The sequence below is a fragment of the Haliotis rufescens genome, unplaced genomic scaffold (assembly GCF_023055435.1).
Source record: "Haliotis rufescens isolate VD_foot unplaced genomic scaffold, xgHalRufe1.0.p SCAF_4, whole genome shotgun sequence".
NCBI classification, from domain to species: domain Eukaryota; kingdom Metazoa; phylum Mollusca; class Gastropoda; order Lepetellida; family Haliotidae; genus Haliotis; species Haliotis rufescens.
Genome location: NW_025964112.1, coordinates 59639147 through 59649607, shown reverse-complemented (window position 1 = coordinate 59649607; position 10461 = coordinate 59639147). Strand labels below are relative to the sequence as shown.

Sequence of the window (10461 nt, the reverse complement as noted above, 5' to 3'; positions counted from 1 at the left end):
TAGAGCCGACCAGTCCCCTTAATGCCGATGCCAGGCAGGATAGAAGCACCAGACTCCTCCTCTCTATTGTACGGTGTTAGGGGGTCACGGGTGGCGCAGTCGTCTAAGGCGCCGCGATTCGCTGTGCAGAGTTGCGTCCCTTGGGCACGTCAGAAATCTATGATTGTGGGTTCGAATCCCGGTTCGCCCCCATTATGTTTCTAGGTTTGTCAGCACCATACTCGTGCTCGTTGGTTTCACCGGTATATCAACTCCGATACACTACCATGCCATTCGCGATATGACGTGCAACTGTGGTTGCACTGGGTAGCTGTAAAATAAGTTAATGACAAGGTGTCCGATAAAAGGCACGTCAGAAACCTATGATTGTGGGTTCGCTCCTGTTTCTAGGTTTGTCAGCACCATACCCTTGCTCGTGGGTTTCACCGAAGTGGTAAAAGCCTGAGACCTGCATCACTCCGGGCTTCCCTCCCACAATTAAGCTGACACGCAGTGATATAACTTGAATACCACTAAAAGCGGCGTTAAACCAAACTCACTCACTGTCGGTGTTAGAACCTACACCGAAACGTCGCTCCTAATTTTGATAAATAAGTTGTTCATTCATTAATCTTATCCTCACTTAGTACTCCAACTTCTAAATGCCTCTAAAAGAAGCCAAGCCTTTTCAGCTTTCCTTTTGATATTTAGCTTATTACTGTTAGGATACATACGTCTTGTTGGTAACTAGTCTTTCATTTCACCCAGTAGTGTTGTTCTCCTAAACGACTGAAAGACACTACCTACATCTTAATGTCGCATATCTATATCTTCCAGTCTTTATATGATACCATTAAGTATATCAATATTGTCGACAAATGATAGCAAAGTGTCCGGTACACACGTTATAACACACTCGTTATTGGTCCTGACTTCGCATGGAGTTCCGTAACATTCAATACACATAGTCAAGGTTAAAACAGAGTGGTCTAGTTCAGCTTCACTTTGAGCAGGCAAGACCAGCGTAATCCACCAGTCACTTTGGGCGAATTAACTGAAATTGTGAAATACTATCAAATAATTAGTCCCGCGAAGATTCCGGGTTAGAATTGGTCTTCAGCAACCCATGTGTGTACTTGGTTCATGGATATCATTGTATCCCACTTGCGTATATCGATACTCATGATGTCAATCACTGGATTGTCCAGATTCGATTATTAACCGACTGCCATCGTATTGCTGGAATATTGCTGAGTGCCACGTAAAACAACAAACAATAATTCAAAAGCAGTATTCAACCACAGAAGCGCTTTAATATGAAACATACATCAAATCACTAACACACTTGCGTTTATTGGCATTTAATAAAAAGTCAGATAATAACCGTCCATAGATAAAAACAGTGTCATCGATCTGAGACAAGCAAGAAATGTACACCCTCAAAGTAAACGAAAATCGATTTGAAATCGCCATAGATATAATTATTATTGTAATGTTATAGGCGTAATTCTGCACAAGTATTTTTTTTAAACTGGGTCGCATCAACGTGTGTTGTTGACTATTCCGGTGGCAAATAACACACACATTGTTGCAACACAACTGGTCATTCCTTCGTGTGAGAGTTGTAACCACACAGTCCCTTCATATGCCGGATTTATTACCTAATACTAATACATTAGAAATATAAACTAAATTGTTCTTAACCTCCAGATCCGCACTTCGCATTTTCGATGACCGAACCATGTATAACCTTGAGTTTTCAGTTCATTTTCTCCAACAAGATGTGATTCTGCCACACCATTAATGTCCCAAAATAAGGCTGTTTATACACAATTCGCGTAAGATGTCGTTTTCTGAAAGATCGTCACTTGTCTAAAACCTAAAACCTGCACCGGACCTAGCGTTTTTAACTTTGTTTGGTCCTCCGGTTATAACGTTGACCTTTCTCTGGCCTGTGACCTGGTGTTTGTAACTTTGATTGGTCCTCCGCTTATAACCTTGACCTTTCTGGCCAGTAACCTAGCGTTTGTAACTTTGATTCATGCTCTGGTTACAGCCTTGACCCATCTCTGGCCTGTGACTGTCGTCATCGTTGTGTACTTGACCCTTGTAAGCCTCTGTGAATCACACGGAGAGTGTTTATCAACAAAGTCTATAGCTACAATCACAACTTCGCCAGGTACTCCCCAATGGGTGACTAGTATATGACACAGCCGCATATTGTGCTCGTATATCCCCAGGGTACATCCCTAATATTCTTCCCCGTATTCCCGACGGTGCGACAGTACAGGGTACAGACCACATATTCTACCCGTAAATCCCAACTGGGGAACTATTCTTCCCAGCGATCACCATGGGGAGAAACCTGCGTGCTGCGTCGAAATCCATATTTTTTTTATATCAGGATATTAAAAAGATCAATAAAAAGGTTTCGCCTTCGCACTATAGATTTTATTTCCTAACAAATGATCATGAACATATTTTGACAATTAATAGAATTGTTATCTGCCATTATCATTACACTTCGGGCTAAATCACCCCTAACGGTTGATATGAACTTAAAGATAATAAATATCTACGTTATTTACTAGCTCTACAACCTAAAACATGATGTCATCCACTCGAGTGTCTTGTTCAGACTCTATTATTTACAGACTGCAGTCACAAAGCTGGGAGTGAGTATGGTTTTATGCCGCTTTGGACAAAATCCCAGCAATATCACGGCAGGGGATACCAGAAATGGTCTTTACACATTGTACTCGTATAGCTGGAATGTTCCTGGAATGTTACACAACAAACAAACAAACAAACAAACATACAACCTAAAGTCAAATCTATAAAATGAATGCCAAGAAGTAACAAGCTTGACTCCTTTACATTTAGATTGGCGTCCGCTATTTCTGCTGATTACTGTTAGGCACTGGAAGCTTGTCCGAGGTCTAATTCGTTTACTCTATTAATGATATTTGGCATTTCGCCTTTTTGACGACTGGAGCACTGAGAACATAAGAAGGCGATGACTATGAAAACCGACAGTACAGCAAGTGTCAGTTCCACAAATTCACAGATCATGCCTAAGGATCCCATTGACAACAGATTATCCGGTGGATCACTGTTCTGGACTCGATCAGCAATGGCTTTTATGTTGCTGCTGAGCAACCACCCTGAAGACACCACTTGGAATGTATCTTCGTAAAAACCCGGGGTAAGCATAAAGGAGAGGAAGGAACAGGCATAACTATCGGAACAAGGACCACAAGAACATGTACATAAAGGAACATCCGGGTCCTCGCTGAGACAGGTATGCTGGCAACGCCCACAAGAAAAAATCCTTTGTTTCATGAGTTCAATAACCTTGATAATAAGAGATTCTTCAGGACGTAAAGAAATATCTATCAGGGTCTTCAGACTTTGGGAGTTTAATACTATTTGTGAGTTTTCTGTGCCATCTGTAATCAGTTTGAGAAGATCTTCTTTTACAAGTTTTCTGTTGTCGTATCGTAGTTTACGGTCTGCTAACAATATTCCGATATTAGACAACAGCGAGACGGCAGACCCTGACGCAGCAATGTAGTCAGAGTAGTGAAAAAGGTTTGGGTTGAACATGAACCCAAATGCCACAACGACTAACACGTTTCCAGTGGCACCAACAAGCTGAAATAGCATTTCACAATAGAAGTTGTTGCGGTGGTCTTCTTGGAGATCATCAGAGATCTTTTGGAGCTGAAACAAGAACAAGAACATTCTATTATCCAATAGTTGGTTGTCAAGAAATACGGGTGGACGGACGGACGGAAGGACATACCAGATGAGTTGAGGTGAAATTGGGTTGAGCGTCCAAGATTATTGCACTTATATAGCGACGTGCATGTACGTGTGTGTGTTTGTGTGGCTGCTTGTAATAGTCCGGACTGATGCCGATTTATAGTGCTAGCCCACTAACATACCATGCCGCAGTTTAACATGAATACCCCACTCAGACACAGTATACTGACTCCGAGCCGACCAGTCCTTGTTTTAGCCCCTTAATGCCGAGCGCCAGACATGGTAACAACAAGTACCATCTTTTAACGTCGTTTGGTATGACGCGGGGATCGAACCCCGGACCTTCCGCTCTCCGGTCTCATACCAGATGATGGCTAAAATATATGAATAACTTTAACACAATGTACACCACTATGATTGTATCAACTTAAAACCCTATGTTCCTTGAAAACAATAATAAATGTTCAAGGAAGTCATGCTTGAGAACACATATTACTAGTTTTGTTTTCATAATATGTTTTTTTTACTTCAAAATATTACATAAATATTTAAACTGACTTTTGCCATATTCTTATTCCTGATTCCGAAGGTACCACATGTAAATTACAATTTGTTTTATCTTCTTGGTTAGACAAGTGCGCTTTGTGACAATATTAGGTAATGGCATCAACAGGTAAAACTTAACAAAACATAGGGAAATTGCCAACACTACCCACTCATAAAAATTGCTATTTCCTCCGACTACTTTTGGCTTTTTTAACACAAGCTGAATTGTTTTAAAAAATAAAACAGCTAATATTACAGTACATGAAGGTTATTCTGAAAAGACAAGTAGACAATGTGTAACTTACAGGATGTAATCTGACTGCCTCAGGATCAGGGTCCTGAAACAAGCATTGGGTCATCATTACAAACACATTCAGTTAATGAACACTACAACGTGAAGAGGCTTATCTCATACGAATCTCAGTAGAATCTATTTTTACCACAGGATGACTTTATTCTTATCAAGATATGCTGCACGTGATTTCCAATCTTTACACGCTACTCCTACATGAGACAAATGTCGTATCTCGAGTCTATGACGTCACATGTGATGCGTTCATGAGCATCGGTTCACACAACATACCAGTGTGTTCGTTTTTTCATCGAACCAAACTAATATCTCTTGAATATGAGTAAGTCTTCATATATTAACCGACATGTGTGGTATTCGCGTTTCTTTAGGCGTTAAGTATATAAATTATACAGGTACCGGGAAGTTGAAATCCAGTATCGGTGAACTGAATCCAGGTATCAGGACGTCGAAGAGGGAGCAACCAGACTTTTTTTTGTTAACCACTATCGATATGGACTGTATTTGTAAATTACCTGTTCAGTCATGATAACATCCTCAGAATCCGCCATCTGGAAGTAGTATATACAATAAACATGTAAACATTGCTGCACATGGGTGCACACATGAGACTTAAAATGAAATAAGACGTGCCTGAAGCTGAGACGTCAAGTTAGTCAGTTGTTACCCTACGAGGTCTTGTGTACGTCTTTAAATGTATATGTTCGTGTATGAAGATTATGCTGCATTATACAGCACTGTTTCATCTAACAAAATTTTAACCGTTTTAAAATAATCCACATAAATATATTTCATCGTTACTATTTTACCGATGCAGTACGTTGTCCTTATGTACTTCCTAGAATGTCCACGTGTAAGTCCTACAATGTCCTCATTTAAGTCCTTCAATGTCCTCGTGTAAGTCCTACAAATGTCCCGTCGTTTTTGCCATAGTGTCTCATAGTTTTGAGAAATGGTAAAATTCAGTGGTATTTCTCTGTTGCCTAAAAGCAAACAACAGCTCATTTGCGCATCTGGATGACTTACACAGATTAAAACATACCTTATTATTTGCAGTATTGTCTATCGGTGTGCACATCAAGCGTTAACCGCCTACACTGTAATCATCAAAACCGGACCTAACTTGTCGAATCTACTTTGCATGTGAGTTGAAGCTTCACGCATGAGCGGACTTATATGTGATTTGCGTCATGACACAACCACATTTCATGACGCGGGGTCTTTACTGTCATTCGAAATTGTCTATACACAAAACACAAAACACAAAGTACATAAAGACGTTTAAAGATTGTATTTGTTGTCACTCTGCCTGTCCCTCAGCATTAAGAGAGAAAAAGACAAGGACTGGTCGGCTCGGAGTTAGTATTCTGTGCCTGGGTGGGGTTAAACTGCGACCTGGTATTTCATTGAGCGAGCACTATGAAACTGGCATTAGTCCGGACAAGTACAAGCAGCCACACATACACGTGCATGCACGTCGCTATATAAGCACACTAGTCTTTCGCGGGACCTAAAACCCCATTTCACTTCTCCTCAACAACAACAACAACTATTTCGGAAGAAAACTCAGGTCTATTCACAATATGCCGTGCAGAGGTAACTAGTTATACACCTAGGCACGTGATGTGCGTATTCACTGTGAGAGATTACTCGCTCTACACTCTCGGGGAATATCCAAACTCTCCCCGACAATACCTGAACTCTCTCGGGGAACATCCGAACTGTCCCCGAGAATACCCGAACACTCTCGGGGAATATCCGAACTCTTCCCGAGAATACCTGAACACTCTCGGGGAATACCCGTAAACTCCAAAGAATACCTGTACGCTCTCGGGGAATATCCGAACTCTCCCCAAGAATACCTTAACACTCTCTGGGAATATCCGAACACTCCCCGAGAATACCTGCACACTCTCGGGGAATGCCCGAACTCTCCCCGAGAATACCTGCACCGTCGGGGAATATCCGAACTCTCCCCAAGAATACCTGAACACTCTCTGGGAATATCCGAACACTCCTCGAGAATACCTGCACAAACTCGGGGAATAACCGTACACTCCTGAGAATACCTGCACACTCTCGGGGATTATCCGAACTCTCCCCGAGAATACCTGCACACTCTCGGGGAATGCCCGAACTCTCCCCGAGAATACCTGCACACTCTCGGGGAATACCCGTACACTCCTGAGAATACCTGAACACTCTCGGGAAATATCCGAACTCTCCCCGAGAATACCTGAACAGTCTCGGGGAATGCCCGAACTCTCCCCGAGGATACCTGAACACTCTCGGGAATTATCCGAACTCTCCCCGAGAATACCTGAACAGTCTCGGGGAATATCCGTACACTCCTAAGACTACCTGCACACTCTCAGGGAATATCCGAACTCTCCCCGAGAATACCTGAACAGTCTCGGGGAATATCCGAACTCTCCTCGAGGATACCTGCACACTCTCGGGGAATACCCGTACACTCCTGAGAATACCTGGACACTCTCGGGGAGCATTCGAACTCTCCCCGGGGATATCTGAACACTCTCGGGGAATATCCGAACTCTCCCCGAGAAAACCTGAACACTCTCGGGGAATATCCGAAGTCTCCCCGGGGATACCTGCACAATCTCGGGGAATGCCCGAACACTCCTGAGAATACCTGAAGTCTCTCGGGGAAAACCCGTACACTCCTGAGAATACCTGTACACTCTCGGGGAATATCCGAACTCTCCTCGAGAATACCTGCACACTCTCGGGGAACATCCGAAGTCTCCCCGAGAATACCTGAAGTCTCTCGGGGAACATCCGAAGTCTCCCCGAGAATACCTGAAGTCACTCGGGGAAAACCCGTACACTCCTGAGAATACCTGTACACTCTCAGGGAATATCCGAACTCTCCCCGAGAATACCTGAACGCTCTCGGGGAATACCCGTACACTCCTGAGAATACCTGTACGGTCTCGGGGAATGCCCGAACTCTCCCCGAGGATACATGCACACTCTCGGGGAATACCCGAACACTCCTGAGAATTCCTTACCTTACACTTGGAAAGTATCTTCCAAAAAAACCGGGGAAAGCATAAACGAGCAGAAGGAACAGGCATAACTATCTGAATAAGGACCACAAGAACATGTGTGGAAAGGAACATCCGGGTCCTCGCTGAGACAGGTATCCTGGCAACGCCCACAAGAAGAAATCCGCGGTCCCATGAGTTCCATAACCTTGATAATAAGAGATTCTTCAGGGCGTACAGAAAAAAATCCTAAACAAATACATACACTTTGCTCAGCTGGAGCCACTTTTATCAACATACTGAGGTCAAACAAAATTAAATTTCCCCCGGTTCCAACAAATTTGAAAGAACAAACCATCTGACAGTTACAGTAAGCCAAACTTGATGAGTGAATTTCCATCTAATATGACTGTCAGTATACAAGAAAAGAAATCCCAAAAGAGCAAAAGGGACCAGTTGATGAATACCCCACTCAGACACAGTATACTAACTCCGAGCCGACCAGTCCTTGTTTTAGGCCCTTATTGCCGAGCGCCAGACTGGGTAACAACAAGTACCATCTTTTAACGTCTTTTGGTATGCCGCGGGGATCGAACCCCGGACCTTCCGCTCTCCGGTCTCATACCAGATGATGGTTAATATATATGAATAACTTTACCACCATGTACACCACTATGATTGTGTCAACTTAATACCCTATGTTCCTTGAAAACAATAATAAATGTTCCAGGAAGTCATTCTTGAGAACACATATTACTAGTTTTTTTTCATAATGTGTTTGTTTCTACTTCAATATTACATAAATATTTAGACTGAATTTTGCCATATTCTTATTCCTGATTCCGAAGGTACCACATGTAAATTACAATTTGTTTTATCTTCTTGGTTAGACAAGTGCGCTTTGTGACAGTATCAGGTACTTGCATCAACAGGTAAAACAAAGGTAAATTGCCGACCCTACCAACTCATAAAAAATGCTATTTCCTCCGTCTACTTTTACGCTTTTTTAACGCAAGCTGAATTGTTTTAAAAAATAAAACAGCTAATATTACAGTACATGAAGGTTATTCCGAAAAGACAAGTAGACAATGTGTAACTTACAGGATGTAATCTGACTGCCTCAGGATCAGGGTCCTGAAAACAAGCATTGGGTCATCATTACAAACACATTCAGTTAATGAACACTACAACGTGAAGAGGCTTATCTAATACGAATCTCAGTAGAATCTCTTTTTACCACAGGATGTCTTTATTCTTATCACGATATGCTGCACGTGATTTCCAATCTTTACACGCTACTCCTACATGAGACAAATGTCGTATCTCGAGTCTATGACGTCACATGTGATGCGTTCATGAGCATCGGTTCACACAACATACCAGTATGTTCGTTTTTTCATCGAACCAAACTAATATCTCTTGAATATGAGTAAGTCTTCATATATTAACCGACATGTGTGGTATTCGCGTTTCTTTAGGCGTTAATTATATATACAGGTACCGGAAAGTTGAAATCCAGTATCAGTGAACTGAATCCAGGTATCAGGACGTCGAAGAGAGAGCAACCAGACTTTTTTGTTAACCACTATCGATGTTTACTGTATTCGTATATTACCTGTTCATTCCTGATAACAGCCTCAGTATCCGCCATCTGGAAGTAGTATATACAATAAACATGTAAACATTGCTTCACATTGCCTAAAAGCAAGCAACAACTCATTGGCGTATCTGGATGACTTACAAAGATTAAAACATACCTTATTATTTGCGGTAGTGTCTATCGGTGTGCACATCAAGCATTAACCGCCTACACTTGTGTAATCATCAAAACCGGACCTAACTTGTCGAATCTACTTTGCATGTGAGTTGAAAAAGCTTCACGCTTGAGCGGACTTATATGTGATTTACGTCACGACACAGCCACATTACATGACGCGGGGTCTTTACTGTCATTCGATATTGTCTATACACAAAACACAAAACACAAAGTGCATAAAGACGTTTAAAGATTGCATTTGTTGTCACTCTGCCTGTCCCTCTGCACTACAAGAGATAAAGACAAGGACTGGTCGGCTTGGAGGCTTATTCTGTGCCTGGGTGGGGTTAAACTGCGACCTGGTAATCCAGTGAGCGAGCAGTATAAAACTGCCATTAGTCGGACTCGAACAAGCAGCCACACATACACGTGCATATACATCGCTATATAAGTACACAAGTCTTTCGCGGGACCTCAAACCCCATTTCACTTCTCCTCAAACAAACTAATATAAGCCATGCATTCACATTGTGTGCAGCTATCATTGACGCATTGAATGAAGATTCACTGCGCTGAATGAATCTGATGAAAGCCAAACTCAGCTTTCATGCGTGAATTGTTTTGACGCTTTATACACACGTGACCATCAATACAATCCTGTGGCAAAACCAGGCATTGTCCATACACTAGCGATTTGAAACTATACTGCACGACTATCATCTCATGTATTACATGTTACACAATGCACTTGTCATGCATTACACAGAGAGAGAATGTTTATTTAAGTGTCACGTGCATATTATATGATAAAATACAAAATGTACATTCATAGAATGATAAAAAGCACCCGGCCATATGGCCTATGAGACACTATAATATAAAATATCACAGAACAACAATAAGTTAAGATAGTACAATTGACAAACAGTCCCCACATTCAATATATAATTAAAACATGAAGTATACCAAAACCTGTATGAGAACAATCATACAGGTCTGTCAACAACATAGATTCTCGCACAAACATGCATTCAGTCGAACGCATACACACACATACATACACACGCGCATACACACGCATACATACACGCATACAC

The 10461-nt window shown here is 41.9% G+C and overlaps 1 protein-coding gene across 2 annotated transcripts; it reads right to left on the bottom strand.

Annotated features, from left to right (window-relative positions):
- Positions 1-1272: 1272 nt before the first annotated feature.
- On the bottom strand, positions 1273-9514 carry LOC124113630. Of its 2 annotated transcripts, XM_046474086.2 has the most exons (6): positions 9366-9512; positions 9224-9259; positions 8710-8742; positions 5116-5151; positions 4596-4628; positions 1273-3702 (listed from the first exon to the last, which is right to left on the bottom strand). In XM_046474086.2, the coding sequence occupies exons 1-6, from the start codon at positions 9399-9401 to the stop codon at positions 2893-2895; spliced, it is 984 nt and encodes a 327-aa protein (XP_046330042.2). In that variant the 5' UTR covers positions 9402-9512; the 3' UTR covers positions 1273-2892. The 2 variants fall into 2 exon arrangements, with proteins under 2 accessions (XP_046330042.2, XP_048238517.1); XM_048382560.1 differs by lacking the exon at positions 9224-9259 and having other exon boundaries at positions 9366-9514.
- Between the last annotated feature and the right edge of the window lie 947 nt (positions 9515-10461).

What these genes read in the sequence shown, in the direction of transcription:
- LOC124113630 (XM_046474086.2), bottom strand. Translation starts at nt 9,401, where the DNA reads ATGTGCACACCGATAGACACTACCGCAAATAATAAG. An exon ending in ACACTACCGCAAATAATAAG is followed by an intron (nt 9,260 to 9,365) that starts GTATGTTTTAAT and finishes TACTACTTCCAG; the next exon opens with ATGGCGGATACTGAGGCTGT. An exon ending in ATGTTATCATGACTGAACAG is followed by an intron (nt 4,629 to 5,115) that starts GTAATTTACAAA and finishes TGCTTGTTTCAG; the next exon opens with GACCCTGATCCTGAGGCAGT.